The sequence below is a fragment of the Lagopus leucura genome, unplaced genomic scaffold (genome assembly GCF_019238085.1).
Source record: "Lagopus leucura isolate 7727_CA_CO unplaced genomic scaffold, USGS_WTPT01 Super-Scaffold_100034, whole genome shotgun sequence".
In the NCBI taxonomy this organism is placed as follows: domain Eukaryota; kingdom Metazoa; phylum Chordata; class Aves; order Galliformes; family Phasianidae; genus Lagopus; species Lagopus leucura.
In genome coordinates this window covers 5,401,907-5,419,935 of record NW_024962283.1, presented here as the reverse complement: position 1 = coordinate 5,419,935, position 18,029 = coordinate 5,401,907, and the positions used below count along the sequence as shown (strand labels likewise).

The following is an 18,029-nucleotide window of genomic DNA, read 5'->3' as shown; positions in this document are numbered from 1 at the left end:
GGTCCCATCCAACCTGGCCTTGAACGCCTCCAGGGATGGACGGGGCATCCACAGCCTCTCAGCAGCTGTTCCAGCACCTCACCGCTCTCTCTGTAAAGAACTTAACACACCTTCCCCCCATGCCCCCCTGTGGGCGTTGTGGTGGGGTGGAGGAGGCTGTTGTTGTTGGGGAGCCTCAGCCCCGTGTTTCCGCTGCCTGACGAAGCTCCACTCCTCACGATCAGAGCTCTCCCCGCCTCCTCTCCCCTGAGCAGCACACAGAGCTGCCGTCGCTCTGAGCCATGTGGAACGGACGGGCCCTGGGCACCTGGCTGCTGCTTGCCAGCGTGGCTGTGGCCAAGTTGGGCGTCCACGGTAAGTCCCAAAGGCATTGGGTGCTGCCCACTGATTGCTGCCAGTGGAGCACAGGGGACGTGGGGATGGCAAAGGGGCCAAAGGAGCAATTCTGTGGGTTTTTTTGCATGGTTTTCCTTAGGAATGCTTGTTTCCGCTATCATCCTCCATGTTTTCTTTTGCCTTGCTCCTGAGGTTTTGCTCCTGACTTTGCGTTTAAGGGAAAGGTATCACTCGCTGTTGGAATGTCTCTCTCGTAGTGGCACTCTGTTAGTGATGTGCTCTGTGTGCAGGATCATCCTCACGTGTGTGCAGACTGAGCAGAGCCCAGGCAGATGCCTGGTTCCAATTAATTTTCATTCTGAGAGGGATTGGATCTATACTAGAGGTGCATTAAGTAACTGTCTATTGAACATTGGACTGCTTTTCCACTGAGCAATTTGTTTTTTTTTGTAGAGATTTCAGTCTGCAGCATCCTTTTCACTGCTCAGGGAAAAACTTAATGCAATGCTTCTACAGCAGCCGTCTCTACCAAGGACACTCAGGAGCTCTGCACCACTGTGAGGGCTGAGAATGCAGCCATGAAATTCTCTGCTCTCTTTTATTTTACAGGAGCGGACATAATTGTGAAAGAAATCAGTGGGAAGGTGTTCCTGCAATGTCAAACAACCAAAGAAGAGCAAAAAAAAGACATTGTATGGAAGAAAGGCGAATATCCTTTAGGAAACATGACACAGCTGGACTTGGGTGCAATTTACGACGATCCCAGAGGCGTCTATACATGTTCGCTGGGTGGCAACGATAAACCGTCCCCTCTCCAGGTGCACTATCGAAGTGAGTGTTTGAAGCTCAATTTCTAGAGCCAGGACTGCTCTAGAGTTTTCACATAGGCCAGTTTTTAAGCGAAATACTGATTTCCCAGAGCCTGAGGGTGGTTCCATTCCTGCCTGTGCTGTGGCTTGCTATTCCAGGATGGCTAGCTCAGAGTGCTGGGCACACATGACAGCTTGTGCCCCTGGGTTGGGTCACGCAGGAAAACCAAGCTTAATCTCTGGTCTCCACTGTCCCGAGAGTAGAACCTGCCTGAGCTGGCAGAGCAATCTGGGCTCAGATCAACCCAGGAGGCAGAATAGAGACAGCCACTGGAGTTGGAGGCCAGGGGCAAGTTCCCGGTACTGATCTTGTTCTCAGTCTTTGTGTTCTTTGTGTTTCCAGTGTGCCAGAATTGCATTGAAGTGGACGCTCCCACCATCTCAGGGATTGTGGTCGCAGATGTTGTCGCCACTGTCTTCCTGGCAATTGCTGTGTATTGCATCAGCGGGCAAGATAAGGGCCGCATGTCACGAGGTGAGGGGAGAGCCTACTCATGGGTGGGGACAGGAAGTGCCTGGGGGCCTGGGCATCTCTGGGGCTGCATGGTACCTGGGGACTTCCATCACTGCCATGTATCTCAGTAACAGTGTGACACAGGCACCAGCCAGCAGCCAGCTTGTCCAGGGCAGCCCTGGGAGGGATCACTCCGTGTACCCTTTATGCCCCTAGCTTAGCTTCTTGGGAGAGGCCATCAATCATACAAAGCTCTCCAAAACATCATCCCCAGGACAGCAGCTTTCTGCCATATCTACCAGAGGAAGTCAAAACAGCCAGCTACTTGGGTTTGTTTGCAAATGTTCACCACGTTGCCCATGGTTCCTCCTGATCTTTGACCGCAGTCTTTCTTTATTTAGCTTCTGACAGGCAGAACCTGATAGCCAATGATCAGCTCTACCAGGTGAGCATGCACGTGCACGTGTGTGTGTTTTTTTGTGTGCATTTATAGGTGTCAGCAGCTCCACGTGGCTGGAATGACATGGCCATGATGGCACAGCTGCTGGGGAGGCGTGGTGTGGTGCTGTCACTGCTGGGAGGTTCACAGCGGCTTCCCCCTGAGCGACCTGTAGGACGGTGCAGGCTCAGCTGCCCTCTGCCCTCTCTGGGGTTGTTAAGCTTGAGGGGGGTGGAGGGAGCTTGCCAAAAGCTTGGCAAAGGGGAGACTTGGCCCCGCAAGGCTGGGCAGGCACAGTTGTAACTTGCCTTTTTTCCTCCCTAGCCCCTTGGTGAGCGGAACGATGGACAGTACAGCCAGCTGGCAACTGCCAAGGCCCGCAAGTGAAGCAGGAAGGCACTGGGGCCAGTGGCTCCTTCACACGACGAAACCACAGCCAGTGCCAAAGAGCACCAGCACCCTGCCCTGGCGCTGCTTTGTGAACTTGCTGCTGGCAGAAGACAGTGTGGGTTTTTGCCTGGAGAGCCCTCCAGCTCCCTGCCAGGACGGGCTGCTTGTAGCGCTCTGCTCTCTCCATGATGCATTGCATTTCTGTATTCCTCTCATTAAAGATGATCTTATTCTATGGCCTCCTGTTCTGTCAGTTGTGTTAAGGCCTGGGGAGCCATGCAGTCACTGGCTGTGATCTGCTGGATCCCTGCAGAGCTGTGAGGTTTCTACCTGCTCTAATAGGACACTGTTCTGCCAGTGCAGGCAGGCATCCAAGGCTGTGCCACCCCTTTGTGCCCAGATCCAAATGGCATCCAGACCCACTGCTGAAGCTGAAGTGTGGGGACTTTGTGAAGGGAGAAGCTTGCTGCTCCTGACTCATTTAGCTCCACGCTGGGGATCAGGGCCAACAGTATGGTTCACAACAACACTCAGCAGAGCTGACTTGTAGGATGACTGGCCAAAACTGGAGGCTGATTGCAACCAGCACCAAGTAGCAGTTTGAAACCTCAGAAACCAGGTCATCTCCTATGTGCCAGCTGCACACACCTGTAAGTTTTGTTTTTCTCCTTTTCTAAGAATCTGTGTGCTAAGAATCTAAGGCTTTAGAGAGCAGTAGGCTACAAATTGACTTGTGACTCAATGGTTTCATGCAAGTACCAAAAGGGTTCACGCTCAATACACAGTTTCACAGTCAGTGACCTCCAATCTGGCATTTGTGGCACAGATAACAGCTTACAGGCTGTGCAAAGCTGTGGGTGCAGCCTTACAGACTGAACAACAAAGTGACCCGTTTTCCTTTGATGTCAGCTGTTTGTACAATATTCTGCTCTTCACATCTTAGTGGCTTTTCCCCTCTGAACTGCTCTGGTGAAGGGTGAGACTGATATGGCAATCACAGGTAGAATATACCAATGTCCTCTTTCCATCTACAAAGCCATCAGCATGAGCCTTACCAAATGAAGTGACTGGCATATTGACTGGTTCACAATGCTTTCATCACCATCAGATGTCACATATAGCAAAGGCTTCTATCCACACCCAAACAGCAGGAGAAACCCATGGCGTGGTGGGCATGCTCTGCACAAATCAGAGAGAGAGCAGGAACGGCATTGCCAGCTAGTCTGTTTGTGGGAGGCTGCTCAGCACCTCGCCCTTGGGAAGATGCAGAAATGCTTCTGTGGCACTGCAAAGCACGGAGAGATGCTGTCACTGGATTTGTGCTGATTGCACTGAGATAAGGAGAAAGTGGGGTGGCTGAGGCAAACACGGGGCAAACATGCAGCCCCACAGATGGTCGATGCACCAGGGCAGCTCGAAGCAAAATTTAGTTGTGCTTCTCATGTTCCGCCTGCGGCCGTGGTCCATATGGCTGGGCCAGGTAAGCTTCCTTGGGGCAGTGCTGATATGCTGGGAATGAGAACGTGACCCAGAGTGGTTTCAGAGCAGCTGTGGATTAGTGCTGGCTGGGTCTTGCAATCTCTCTCTTAGATATTTAGAGCTTTGTTTGGTAAAGCCCGCTGTACTGCTTTTAAAACCACATCCTGCAGGGTATGTACAGCAGTCTGAAGCACAGTCCTCGCCAGGGTGTTCATCCCTTGTGCTAAAACTCAAGCTAAACCAACCACAACCCCCACCACTGCTGCTGTTTCCTCTCTTCTGAGCTGTTGCTCTGCAGAGCAACAGAAATGTGGCTTGCTGAGCCAGTCTTAAGCCAGAAATGTTTCCACACATCAAAGCACCTCTTGGGCCTTTCTCCTTTCGTTACTACCAGCCCCACCGTGCTGCTTTTCAGATCACTCAGTTGAGAATTGCTGTGTTGAGTGTTTGGGGCCTCAGCTATTTCTCTTGCCCCCCAAAAGCACACCCAGTCCCATTCCAGCTCCTCTTCATACCTGCCCTGCTCTGAGGCTCAGCTCTCCAAGGCATGGCAATGCATTTCTGTGTGTGCAGGTCTCTCCCCCCAGAGCCACAGAAGCGCAGTCTCAGTCTATTCCTGAGCTGGGAACTCAACACAAAATCTTTTTCCTTAATGGAAGTAAAAAAAAAAAAAAGAAGACACAAGAAGGCACAAGAAATCTTTTCTGCTGCATATCTGGGGATGTTGGCTCTCATTTTATTAATATATTACAATTTTGAAATGTACATTAAAAAAAAAGCTAAAACAGACTTTTACCAATGGTGAAGTAGTCTGACATCTTTCTAATAGAACCCAAGCAGAGCTCAAGTGCCAGAACTGAAATGGAGAGGAGAAGGGAAGCAATAAAGGATAGATCACAAGAAGCTCTATGCAGCAATAGCTCTGGTAAGTGAAACAGCAAATGCTTCTTGGGCAGCAAATGCACTTGGGCAGCCTTTAGGGTGCAGCCCACTCAAATAGATGTTTTTATCTTACATGACAACACAAAATATCAGTAAAAATGGAAGGACAGGTTCACAAAAGAGTTAGATGCTGTCCTGAATTTGTCTTGAGGCCACTATCTCTATGGCCCCAACACATTCTTTTCAATTCCAGCTGTTGCAGAATGGAGTGCAGGTGCTGGGGCTGAACCCAAGGGTCTCAGTTTCAATCTGGGAAACACAAAAATCCCTGGCATGCTGTTTCAGTCAGACTGAAAACGTGGTACTCATTTCTAAGTGGGGGTCAAATCTAATCTAATCTGAAATGCCTAAGAGCCCCATAATTTAACAGTAACAAAAATCTCACACTCAGCCAACCACTTTAATTTCCCAGTAGGCTTTCAGGTGACTTGGGAAAGTGCCAAATTCTCATCTAACCCTTATGGGATGTTTTAATGAAGATGTGAGACATAAAGGTACCCGGATGCAAAGGGCGCTCAGCCCTACTCATTTCCCACAGAAGGGCAATGGGTTGGATGGCCCTATCTGCACGTACTGGTAGCAATTTGTCTCTTTTAGAGAAGGACAGCATCAGAGGTCAATCCCTCTGAGAAGAACCCTCATTTCATGCACCAGCTACCCAGGGAGGAAAGGGCAGCAAGTGCAGGCATTTGGGACAGAAGATGAAATTGGAGGGGAAATCAGAGCATGCAACTGAAGCAGAGACAGAAAGGGGGCAAAGGAGATTAGAAACCATGAGTGATGCTCCAGGCCTTTAGTGAGAAGGAAAACTTCTCTGCCAATGGGCTCAGAGATTTCTTAGCCCTAATGTCAGACTGAAGGAACACCGTGGGGTGGAACAGCATAGGGCAGCAGGACGCCTGTCCTGTCCAGCTGTCGGCTGACCTCAAGGCACCTGGTCTCAGCGGGTCTGCAGAGAGCCAGCAGCAAGCTAGCCAAAAGCATTCAGCTCTTCTGCCTCTGTTTTCCATCCAGCCTGGTACCTGGGGGAATTTCAGAAGCCCCTGTGTTCCAGGCCTGCATACACTTCTCGCTGGCCTTTCCTGATGGGCTGTGGGAACAGATGAGATGTTAGTTCAGGAATCCTTCTTAATACACTTTCCAAGCTGTTAGTCCATAAAGTACTCAGAGAAAACCACAACAGAGAGACCAGGAACAGAGTGATGCTTTGGCAATGAACAGCCTGCAGGAAACTGCATTTCTGCTCCTGACTCCCTGTGTCATCAGAGAAAAGGTCCTCCACCCTCCCCTCCATCTTCCTCCACACCCTGCAGAGCTTGGAGGTGGACTGGATGTTACATCAAAGGAGAAAAACAGGACAAATGCTACAGATCCCCAGGTCTGTCTATCCCTCCCCAACCAGCAAAGAGAAGTGGAAAAAGTGCAGGTTGTCCATACCTCGTAGTCTGGGTTTGGAACAGGGGGAGGACGTTGCATCTTCTGAGCTGCAACAGAGGCAAAGAGGGGTCATCCATGGTGATGGTTCTTCTAACACAGCATGAGGGGCTTTCACAGAGATGATCCCAGGGTAACACGGACCATGGGTAAACTCATGTGACTTTGTTGTGAGCTCAGAGCTCTTAAAGATCTAACTGCTGCAGCTCTGAGGTCTTACAATCATTTAGGAGGAAATCAGCTTTCTTTTTCAAGAAGAAAGCATGAGGGCCCCTTGACCACAGGCATCTGCCCCACAGATGGGTACCAGATCTACACCCTTCTGGCCTGGGAAGCTGAATAGATGAGAACACATTGCATTGCGTTTGAACCCATCACTCAGCAGGTGTGATGAGCACACAACAGGGGATTTCAATCTGCTGAAAGATTTCTGTCAGCTTTGTGGGCGCTATTGGAAAAGTGGCAACATCTGATCTGCACAAAGCCAGAGTGGTGAGCACTCATTTGATGCACAGGCAGCCCCCTGATACAAATATCACCATTGACACTTCTTGAACAATTCCAAAGTGGCATCATGAGGTCACAACCCCTCATCACTTTACTCCAGCATTTATTATCCATCAGCCCCACTGCTGGACCCACTGGGCCACCAAAACAAGGCCTCAGAAGCCAGAAATTTGAATTTAGTGTTTCAGTAAGTTGTGATGCATCTACTGCATGTGTTCCTGATTCTGGATCTTTGAATGCCTGGGACAGATGCGGTGTTTGCTTCATCACAGACTCAATGCTGCCTCACAGCAGCCTGTGAAATGGTTTCCTATGAGCAAGAAGCCTCTGTCACAACGTGGCAGCCCATACAGAAGTCAGTTCAGAGCATCAGATGTGGCATCAGGAGTGGGGGCTGGCCAGGCTCTGGGGGCCCTGTGGGAGGCAGGGGGTGCTCCATCCACCAGCAAGGACAAGAGCTTAGTTTGGCACATAGGGCACACTGTGGAGAGCAGACATCTGAAATGACTCTTACCTCGTGGCCGACTGCCAGCTGCAGCTCTTGACTGCCCCTTCTTGTTTTTGCTGAAGTAATGGACCAAAATCAGTACCCCCAGGGTGATGAGGAGATCCGCAATGATGATCCCTGTCACAGTCAAGGTATCCAGCTCCTCACAGTTTGTGCACACTGCCAGGAGGAAATACAGAAGTGCTCTTAGCCAGGCAAGCTTCCTTTGCAGCAGTGGTGAAAGGGAAAGGCCACGTATCCAAAGGGTCAGTCAAATGCTTTCTGTTCGTTATGTTCATATTTGTTACTCACCCACTTAATGCTAGCAGAAAAGATACAGTTTGGGGTGAGAAGGAGCAAAGAGCAAACAGAAAGGAAAGAGGAAGGCATGGGCCATTCCATCCCCACTCCATTTCAGTCTTCAAACAGTCCTAGGGGCTGATGTGAGTACCACCTATACTCTGCTGTTCTGCACTGCCTGCAATGTAAATCATCTCCTAGATCATTATTGCTCTTCTCATGCTGATCTGACTTTAACCTTTCCCTACCTATGCTGAATTCTACACAGTGAATGTGGAACAGCTGCCCAAAGTGCCTCTGCAGAACAGCATTCACTCAGCCCATCTCAACATCCACCTCCGAAAGGTGTTTGCTTTATCTTTAGCCCATGCAGGTTCTCACAGACTGAGTGCTTTTTCACTCACCTTTGGCATTCAGGTACAGTGCATGCTTTTTACCTCCGTCTTCACAAGACACAGTGAGAGGAGAGCTGTCATGATTCTCTATAATGTACTTATTGCCGTCTGCTTTTAACCCATCTGGCTTCCAATTTACGTTGTCTCCAGAGAAGGGACATGTGATTGTCACTGTGGTTCCAGAAATCTCCACTGTGAATTCGTTTTGGTCTGAGGGCCAATGAGAAGAGAAACCATAATTACAAGGAGATTCTGGCAAGCTTTCCCCCCCCCTCCCCCCCCCCACGATCCCACCCCATTTGCTCTGCTCTATCTTTAATCTCATTATAGAATGCAAATTCCCTGAGCATGCAAGCGTATTTTCTTTAGGTTTTCACACCGACCACTTTGCAATGCTAAGCAGAAATCATCACAAGGTGTCATCACAGAATATTCAACTTTATGTTGACAGTGTGGCCACACACCACTGCTACTTCAATTTTTTTAATTAGTCACGAGTACTAATAAAATACACTTACCCTCCTGAGCTGCTGCACCAACTACAAAAGAAAGAATAACACGTGTTAATCAAATTAGATCTTGATATTATATGCTTCCCCTACTTTAAGGATCTCCTTTCTGAATTCAGCTGCTTGAGAAACATCTTCACACTCCTACTGGTGCTAAATTAGATTCTGTTGGCTAAGACAGGATGTTGTTTTGAAGTGAAGCTCCTTTCTTTGGAAGCCATTTTAAACAGACTACGACTGAACAGAGGTTGGAATGATTTTTAGAGCCTGCTTAGAAAACGGTTTCTTGCAAGGACTACACTCAGCAATTCTGCTTTATTGCCTTGGATCGAAGATCAGTGCTGCTCAGTTTGACATGGAAAAGGCTGCTGTTCCCAAGATAGCAGTGGATCAGTACACAGAGTGGAAGCTATCACACGATCACAAAACGGTTCAGAAAATGCGTGGATAAAGTGCAAAAATGAAATAAGAATTTGAAGGCCCTTACAGTTCACAGAGGAGGTAGTGCCTCATCCTCCAGCTCTCAGCTTCACCCACTCCGCTGCCTAAATTTTGGAGATTGCGTGCTTTAGCGGATCAGTGAGCGAGCAGAAACTGAGTGGGGAGCCAAGGCTGAAAGGGTTGGATCCTCATTTTGCCCTCTGAGAGGAATGCTCCCTCTGGAAGGCAGCAGCTGCACACACCGATTTCAGGAGATGTGGCTGCAGGGACAAAAGCAGCCGTGCTGCCACGCATTGCAGCCCCTGGAGCCCCTTCCCATCCCTCCGGGAGCCCATCCAGCTCCACTCACCCACACACAGCAGGAGGCCCAGGAGGGGCAGGGGCACCTCACGCCTCATCCTCGTGCTCCTCCTTCTCTGGCTCTTCTCTATCGTTCCCGATCAGATTGGCATCACTGCAGCTGGCTGCGAAGGAAGAAAGAACACGTTGGCTCCTCAAGTTCTTGCTTACAAGAAAGAGGCCCAAGAGTTTTTCCCAGAACTGTGTATGGCAGCGAATGGAGCCGTGCCAAGCAGACTCACTGTTTCCAGTGAAACCTGCAAGCAGCCCAGAAAGACACAGAGCACATGTGATGAGAAAAACTTCTCAGGAAGTGCAGAGGCTCAGCATGTCTTCAAATAACGTCATTGACAGCAAGGGGTGGCTGCTCTGCACCAGCCCGGTTGGAGACCTGCTGTATCTCAGCAGCAGGAGGCATACACAAGCCTGTGTTAGATTTACCTTCAGGACCTTCTTAAGAACTTTTCAATGTATTACTGAAGTTCAAACTTCTCCAAGCAGCCTAACGTACTGAGGGAATAAACAGCGGAATCAGAAATCATTCAATGATGTGGGTTGGAAGGGACCCTAAAGATCTCCTAATTCCAACCCCTTGCTGTGGGCAGGAACATCTCCCACCAGCCCACGTTGCCCACAGCCCCATCCGTGGCCTTGGGCACCTCCAGGGATGGGGCACCCGCAGCCTTTCTGGGCAGCACTGCCACAGCCTCACCGCCCTCATGGAGAATTTCTAACTGATATCCCGTCTAAATCTCCCCTCTTCTACTCACAGCCATTACCCCTTGCCCTGTTACTACACTCATAAAAAGCGCGTTGACTTTTGAAAGGCTTGCTATGACTCTGGGGATTACGTACCCGAATAAAAGCGGCCAGATTCCACTAGAGGGGGCTCCAGCCCCTCCGACACACGCTGCTCTCACCCCAGCCCTCCCCTGCCCTCACTGCACAGCACAGAAGGGAACTTTCTCCTTCCCAACCCAGAGATTCCCATAGGGTTGGAGCCGTCCCAAGCGCTGCTCCCGCGGGGATGCAGACACGCAGAACGCATCATCCTTCTGTTTTCCTGTGCTTGAAATGTGGCACAGCTGCTCCTACAAAGGCGCAAAGATGTTTTTAGGATTTTTTAGGGTACCTGTACAAAACAGACAGTGCAAAACCAGAGAAAGCTTCCTCCTTCCACGAGATTGCACTTTGTTCCTGAGTCTGCCATTCAGATCTCAAGGCTCTCCTTTCTGGAAGCTGGCTTCATGCTCCTTGTGAAGAGCTTACTTATTTACATGGCTAATCACAACGCTGGGGCTTTTGTTCCATTTATTGAGCTGCTCCCGTTAGCTGTCAGCCCTTTCTTTACTAATTTCTGTTTCAAAATGAGAAATTTGCATTATTAATAATGGTGCCTTGAACTTGGTTCTCTTAACGGTTGGAGTCAGTATGTTTTGAAGCAAGAAGTTGAATGTTAGTAAAAGATTGCAAATAAAGACCGGCGCAGACCTCCCTCCCCAGTGCTGTGCATTACACAAATGTGGCCATGAAAGCCAGTACTGTTGCTCAGTGGCCAAAGGGCAGTAAATGGAGGAAGGACACTTTTCCTATTGGAATCTGCATGGGTTGCCTGAGGATAAGTTGCTGCTGTGCAGGACGAAGTTAAGAGTTGCCAGCCTGGTCTGTGGGAAGACGTGGAGCTGATGTGACGCCTTGTTGTAATGAGGCACAACAAAGCACAGAGTCTTAAATTGAAAATTCCTACAGCTTGACTTCTGGATGAGCCGATTACCTGTAACATAGGTGCAGATCCATGTGCTGCTGGGGATGCCCCAGGCTTTCAGTGATCAGCATGGAATCGGTGACATCTTATTGCAGGGAAGGCCACAAACACCTTTCAAAAACCAGCCCAGCAAGCCTCTGTGAGCCAAAACCAAATGACAGGCTGAGAAAGGAGCTGTGGAGTCTTGCTGCTCTAACCACACAATTGTGCTTCTGCCTGAACATGTGTGAGGGAAAGCTGCATAGCTGGATCCACTAGGCTCTGCAAATCTATGGAGGAAATCCAGCTTGATAGTCTAGAAAACATGAGTTAACGTTGAACATTTTGGTGCCTTCTAAGCATGAGTTGCAAGTTATATACTCTGGAAGCAGGGTGTATCTGAAGTTCCTCTGCACTGAGGAGAACCAGGTGAGCCCCAAACACTCACTCTGAAACCGCTGCAATGACAGCAGTTCAGCTTCTTCCAAATTGAGAAAGACTGGACCTGTCTCTCACCTGAGGAAAGAATCCAGTGGTTAAAAATAAGAGCCTGTGCCAACACTCTTCAAGTTCAGACCTGAGACAATGTAAGTGAGTAGCAATTACCTCTCCCAGGACTGCAAGAGACCTGCAAGCCAGGCAATTTTACAGAACTATCAACCATAGCAAGAGCTTACCCTTCCAGCATACCCTACTTGAATGCACTGAATATAATGTGCTCAGATGGTGCATACACTGTGAGCTCAGTGCTCTGAGATGCATCAGTGGTACAGGTGCTAAATGCCTCATTCCTGCTTTGGCACCACTGCAAAGGCAATTAGCACCAGTCACAACGAAAGTTCATAACCTGGGATGGCTGCTTTGGAAGCTGGCCAAGGATCAGACACAAGCCGAGTCGCGGCCAGTAGCAACTTAAATGCTTTTCTGTGATTTATGATCTCTGAATGCAAACACTGTGCTATTGCTAATGCTCATGCACAACTCAGTTTCGTGCTCTCACGTGCCACTGGGACAACGTTTTGTGTCTCACTGAGTTTCTCCAGCCCCTCGTGCCATGTTGTTAAGCGTGGTGGGGCTTTCCAAGCAGTGCCTGGGCCAGCACTGGCGTTGACTCATGTCTGGGGCTGTTGTCTTCTGACTTTTCCAAGAACTTCACACATGAGATAATGCTGTTTCCCAATTCTTCCACAGGACAGCTGCAACAAAAAGCAGAGTGGTGGTGAGGTACCTGTGTTTCAGCAGGACCCCTCCACAGTCTGAGTGCATGCCCACAATGCTGCCACAGGCTGGCTGTTCTGTTATCTTTGTGGGGGTTTTTTTGGTTCTGTTTGCAGCTTTTCAATCAAACAGACTTAATTCCTTCAGGCTATCTCTACACACCTCAAGGCAAATCGATGTTTAGGTGCAAAATGCCGTCCCACAGGAGGGGAGTGGTTTCAAGTGGAAGCTGGGAGGAGGGATGATTGCAACACAAAAGAGCAAGGGAATATGGGAGGCAGAAGAAATTAATCTTACCTTGAAAATCTGCCTGCTTTACACACCGAAGTGAGCTGTCTGAGTGCCGCACCTATCCTTCAGTGCAGGGCAGTGACTCAAGCAGGAAGACGTGTTCACGTTGCTGCCAGGCCAAGCTGAGAGAAAAGAATTTGCTCAACTGTCCCAGGAAGGCTTTGAGAAACTCGTCTCTTATCCAGTTATCGAGAGCCTGAAACAAACTTCTCCCTGCTGCTCAGCCCGCAGAGCACGGACTTGTTTTCCCGATGCCTAGCCCCAGCTGGCTGGGGGCTGTGCTCATCCTTGGGGTACAGCTCCGAGGTAAGGAAACCTGACATCGCCTGGCCTCTGTTGCCATCTTGACTTTCCTCTTCTCATCCCTTAATTATCGTCCTCATTAAGGCAGCGACTTTACAGGAGTCTCAGATACTGGTTGTGGATGATTGCTGTGATTCTTTTGGTCCCGGGTTCGCTTGCGAGTGACACGGAGTGATTGAATGTCTGCGACAAACAGGCTCAGGTGTGCTGGGGTGGAGGAAGAACACTGGTCTCATTCTGAGCTCTGGTTACACGTCTTTTCCCCTCCTGCCTCAGTCTTTGATCTTACCAGCAATCCGGACTCAGGTGTTTTTTCACTGTCTTTGTTACCGGACAGTCGCAGTTTGTTAGCAGTGCTGTTTGGGTCCCTTACACAGCAATAAATAACGATGGCAAAAAAGTCACTTCAATTGTCAGTGGTTGATATCAGTGTAACCAGAATCAAAATTCAGTCTGGGAACACGTCCTCCTTGTGAGAAGTATGGGAACACAGATACTCTCAGTAATCTGCCTCATTAAATGATGTGTGTTTTACCCGTAGTTCCCACAGTTGTTCTTTTTAAGAAGTTTGGAGTGAAAACAGGGAAATTCAGTGTGGGATCTTTGGGAGAGAGTCGTGATCTCTGCCAGCAAAGTTTTGAAATCCGATCTCCTTCGGTGTTTTGGTATTTCAAATATTTTCTCCTCTGAGAAAAGAAATTCTTTAGCTATAAATTGTATTCAAAATACAGGAGCATTAATTGTCTTTGCTGTGACAACCCCTGATAAGCTCTTTTTCCTTGAGTCACACTGAGTGGGTTGTATCACTTTCCTGATGTGACAGAAAACCATTCATGCTTTCTTTTTCTGCTCTGTAAGGATTTTTTCTTTCTTTCCTTTTACCAGTGGAAATTGACTCATTAACCCAGAGGACTGTGCTGGCCGGTTCAGAGGTCTGAAGCAGTGAGGGAAGCAATAACGTGATCACGGGGAAAAAGGGGGAAATGAGAGCATCTTCTCTCTGGGTCTTCTGTGGTCACTTCTGCTGCTCTTCTCTGTGTCCTCTGCCTTGATGTTGGCTTATTTTTAAGCAGCAGCCTGGTGGTTTTCTTAAGAGGATGTTTGTTTGACAAACAAATGTTTGCAGATTTACCTTGAGGATTTCCTGTGTAGATTTTCAACCTGCTTTGCCTATAATTGTCTGGTGGGTTTATGAACCTCCTCAACAGACTGCTCTGACATGAGTAAAAGCAGTTTTCACCGCAGTGTGCATGACACTCAAAGTAACACAAAGTGAGCAGAAGAAAGTTCAGGGGTGGGAGGTGGTAACCGGTCATAGATGCTTAGCAGTGCTACTTTAAGGAACAGAGCTGCTTTTCTGAAGAAATCTGCCTGGGGAATTGAGTACAATAAGGTGTAATCACCTGTGATAATGTGACCAGGACAAGCACATGAAGTTACGTGACATCTCTTGTGCCTGTCAGATACAAGCTTATGCAACGAGAGGGCTGGCATTTCCAGCAGCATTGCACCTCCTAGGTGTCATTTGCTCATGCCTGAAAAGAGACGTTTCCTTAACAAAACAAACCAGTGTCTTTTCCTGCAGGCGAGTCCCTCTCAGAGGTCCCTTCTCCACTCGTAATTCGATCTGTCAGTATCGCACTGCAGTCACAAAGCTACAAAGGAGCCATTGTCCTGGCAATGCGGATGAAAGCAAACTCCCTTGAAAGCAGCAGGGTGCAGCTCACATCTCACCTACAAAAGCCATGAAGCACATGGGATCTGTTGGATTCTGTATACACAGGACTACCACAGTCAGTAATTAAACCGGTGTGCTTTTAATTGTCAGGTTAAACGTTAATAGGGCAGACAGGGCAGGCTCCTGCCTAGAACAAGCACAGATAAGTGATGAGATTACTCCAAGACAGTAGTTTTGTTTACTTCCAACCCCTTCCTGTTTTCCCTGCAGCACTGTGGCCTGTTGCAGCCATAGAAGTTTATACTGCTAAGGAGGTGGATGCTGTGAATGGAACTAAACTACGGCTCAAATGCACCTTCTCCAGCAGCAGCCCTATTAGCCCACTGCTGTCAGTGACCTGGAACTTCCAGCCCGAGGACCTGAGCTCTCATGAGCCGGTGAGTGAGACCCTCCTGCTCCATTTCATCCCTGCACGCTTTGCTCACACGAACCGCTCCCAGGGCCCAGCACTGGCTGGGTAACAACGCCAGGCATGGCTCAGGGCATGCAAACACACCAGTACGTACATCTCGAGCCTTGCTCTGCTGTTCATGAGGATTACTCTAAACAAGAGGTTTTGTTTGGATAACCTTGTTCAAGAAAGCCCCTTTCTGCTTAGTTTAGGATAAACAGCATAGCAGGAAATTTTACCTGCTGACAAGTGAATCTCATACCTTAGCTAACGTCTTGCGCTTAGGATTTTCTTTGGCCAGCATGTCAGGACAGGCAGCTCAACAAGTACTGTCACATAACTGAAAGACTGCTGAACAGCCTAACAAGCCTTAGGCCTGAGAGCACTGATGTCGCGTGGCTGCTGGAGCATTTTGAAATTGGTTTAGATTCATCTGAGAGAGACAGTGCCAGAACAGCTCTCCTCAGCTCAGGCACGCTTTCTTAGCTAGTGCTGCTCCACTTTCCCTTCACAAGCTGCAGGAGTGACAGTTTCCTCTTTCTTCCAGGTATTTTATTATCTCAAGGAGCCCTACACGCCGTCTGCTGGACGGTTCAAAGGACGGGTCACCTGGGATGGGAATATTGAGCGTTACGATGCCTCCATCATTATCTGGAATTTACAGCCCACTGACAATGGAACGTTCACCTGCCAAGTGAAGAACCCACGAGACATCGATGGCACCATTGGAGAAGTGCGACTCAGAGTTGTGCAGAAAGGTGAGAGGCCAAGAACACCACAAGAAGCCACGTGAACTTAGTGCAAAACTGGGACGGGTCTTCTTCCACACATGGAAAAACGCACGGAAGAAAAAGGATTATAAAGCAAAAGCAGGAGGAAATGTAATGGATATAATGGCAAAAAGGGCTTATGAAAAGGTTCTGTTCGTGGGAATAGGTATCCAGCTTCATAGCAGAAGCCCTCAGCGTGTCCCTCTTGTTCATTCACCTATTTCTCTCCATGCAGTGAATTTCTCGGAAATCCACTTCCTTGCTGTAGCCATTGGGTCTGCCTGTGGTTTGATGATCATTGTGGTGACAGTTGTGATTATCTGTCGACATCGTCGGAAGAAACAGCAAGAGAAGACGATCGAGGTGGCAGACACTGAACTGTAAGCACAAGAGGGTAGAGGGAGAAAGGCTTCTGGGAAAGCTTGTCAAATATATCTTCATGGACATTCTGAATCATTGGCTTGGGCCCTATAGTAAGCATCTACAATGAAAAACTGCCAACATAATTAGCAATAATTGGCTGCTTACTTGCAGTCAGAACAGAGCCCCAGGGATGAATGAGCTTCGGAGTCCTCATTTTGTTCTTGTACTTCGGGTTGGCTCCTTACACGGGGTAGAAGCCCATACAGATCCCTATTATATATTATGTACGTTGTATGTAAATCAGAACCTCACTGCTGCTCAGGATATCTGATGCTGATTTTCTTTTTTTTCTTTTTTTTTTCTTTTTAACTTTTTTTCATAAAAGTAGAGAAAAGGAGAAGCTGAAGAATATAGAAGAGAAGGAAATCACTCCATTAGAAGATTAGAGGTCTCTGATAGTATATACAATGCAGGTATCTAATCAAACATTCTCTAATTAATGTCTTGATGTTACTGCAGACTTTCTAGACAGTTTTATTTATGTATTTCACTTCCATTCTGCAGTCAGCAGGCCACAGTAGCCATAAATATGAACAACTAAGACCACAGACACGTGTTGCTCTTGAGGAACCTTCAGAGAAAGACTGATGACAGAAAGGCAGTGGTGACAGAGCTCTCTCTTAACCATAAGGGAGATTTCTCCACTTTATCAATGGGGATCATTGCAGGAAAGCCATTATTGCTGCTTTCCATGTTGTGCTTGCTTTGTGGAGAGAGGAATGAATTCCCTTTCATTAGTTTTGAATATGCTTTTTTGATTAATTTAATATTTATTTCCTTATAATCGCTACAGGAGGATTGAAACTCTTTCCAGATTTGCTGGCTTTGCTGGAATATTTCAGCCCAGTTTTTCCTCATTCAGTTTCTGAGGTCAACAGATGCTTCTCCTATGTTTGTTTTCAACAGTAATCATGAGTAATGAATCTGTTTTGTTTTTCTTCTAATCCTCCTTCTCAGGTACTTCTAAGGCAGATGGTGAAAGCTTGTAATTTTGGATCTTAGAACAAAGCTGAATTACAGACGCCTGATGCTGGAAGTGTGGTGTCCCTGCTCAACCTGAAATTCTTGCAAGCAAAGAGTATGGCCTTAACATAAGTTGTAAAGTGTTATTTCCATCACTGAAGAACAACAGGAGGCCCTTGCCATGAACAAGGAACTGTCCTTAAACTCCACAGCTGCCAAACGTGAACAAATTGGTTGTGAGGATGAAATGTCAGCCGATTTGAACAAAGCACCAACATGAGTGACTGGCTAGAGACTTGCTGTGTCTGAGCAGGCACGCGCTCGTGCACCTTAAAAACCCAAAGGTACATTTGGGCTGCCAGGTTATTGTGCCCTGTCTGGGGTCACCTAAAGGAAGACCATTAGGGGAGGGATCAGAGGAGCTGCTAGGACGTACTTTGAATCTCTTCACTACTTCAAATGGAAAGTGTTACAGATAAGGAATGTCTGCCGCTGCTTGTTAGGGATAACTGGACCCGCGGGTGTGTTTTTCACTCCAGCTGGCTTTGTCCGTGGGATGGCTGACAGAACATCCTCCCCGTGGCACAGCACTGCTTCTCTGGACATCTTACTCCTGTAAATCCATCTGTTTAACACATACCCTGCATTGCCATCCAACCTCAAGCAAACGGAACCGCAGGTCACTAAAACCACTGAGCTGTCCTGGTGTTTAAGCAACGCTAAATCAAAATATCAGCCTGTTTATTTAAAGGGTAACTTTATGGCTTTATAACTCCGCGTGTAACATGCTGACCACGTTATCTGTACAGTTCTGTTTTCTATCGTGTCCATCGTAAATAAACGCGGTTTGTGGGTAGAAGTGACAAC

The 18,029-nt window shown here is 48.1% G+C and overlaps 3 protein-coding genes across 5 annotated transcripts; 2 read left to right on the top strand and 1 right to left on the bottom strand.

Annotated features, from left to right (window-relative positions):
- Positions 1-151: 151 nt before the first annotated feature.
- LOC122186092 (T-cell surface glycoprotein CD3 gamma chain-like) lies at positions 152-2,725 on the top strand. The gene is made up of 5 exons (XM_042882484.1): positions 152-354; positions 946-1,167; positions 1,549-1,680; positions 2,061-2,104; positions 2,423-2,725. The coding sequence occupies exons 1-5, from the start codon at positions 282-284 to the stop codon at positions 2,483-2,485; spliced, it is 534 nt and encodes a 177-aa protein (XP_042738418.1). The 5' UTR covers positions 152-281; the 3' UTR covers positions 2,486-2,725.
- Positions 2,726-4,677: 1,952 nt separating this feature from the next.
- Positions 4,678-9,624, bottom strand: CD3E (CD3e molecule). Of its 2 annotated transcripts, XM_042882486.1 has the most exons (7): positions 9,564-9,624; positions 9,332-9,446; positions 8,551-8,571; positions 8,042-8,242; positions 7,365-7,517; positions 6,347-6,393; positions 4,678-5,999 (listed from the first exon to the last, which is right to left on the bottom strand). In XM_042882486.1, exons 2-7 carry the CDS (start codon positions 9,378-9,380, stop codon positions 5,943-5,945), a joined length of 528 nt encoding a protein of 175 aa, XP_042738420.1. In that variant the 5' UTR covers positions 9,381-9,446; positions 9,564-9,624; the 3' UTR covers positions 4,678-5,942. The 2 variants fall into 2 exon arrangements, with proteins under 2 accessions (XP_042738420.1, XP_042738419.1); XM_042882485.1 differs by having other exon boundaries at positions 9,332-9,618.
- Positions 9,625-12,552: 2,928 nt separating this feature from the next.
- MPZL2 (myelin protein zero like 2) lies at positions 12,553-18,012 on the top strand. Of its 2 annotated transcripts, none has more exons than XM_042882483.1 (6): positions 12,553-12,880; positions 14,826-14,992; positions 15,554-15,764; positions 16,012-16,156; positions 16,528-16,612; positions 17,157-18,012. In XM_042882483.1, the coding sequence occupies exons 1-5, from the start codon at positions 12,826-12,828 to the stop codon at positions 16,583-16,585; spliced, it is 636 nt and encodes a 211-aa protein (XP_042738417.1). In that variant the 5' UTR covers positions 12,553-12,825; the 3' UTR covers positions 16,586-16,612; positions 17,157-18,012. The 2 variants fall into 2 exon arrangements, with proteins under 2 accessions (XP_042738417.1, XP_042738416.1); XM_042882482.1 differs by having other exon boundaries at positions 16,525-16,612.
- The last annotated feature ends 17 nt before the right edge of the window (positions 18,013-18,029 follow it).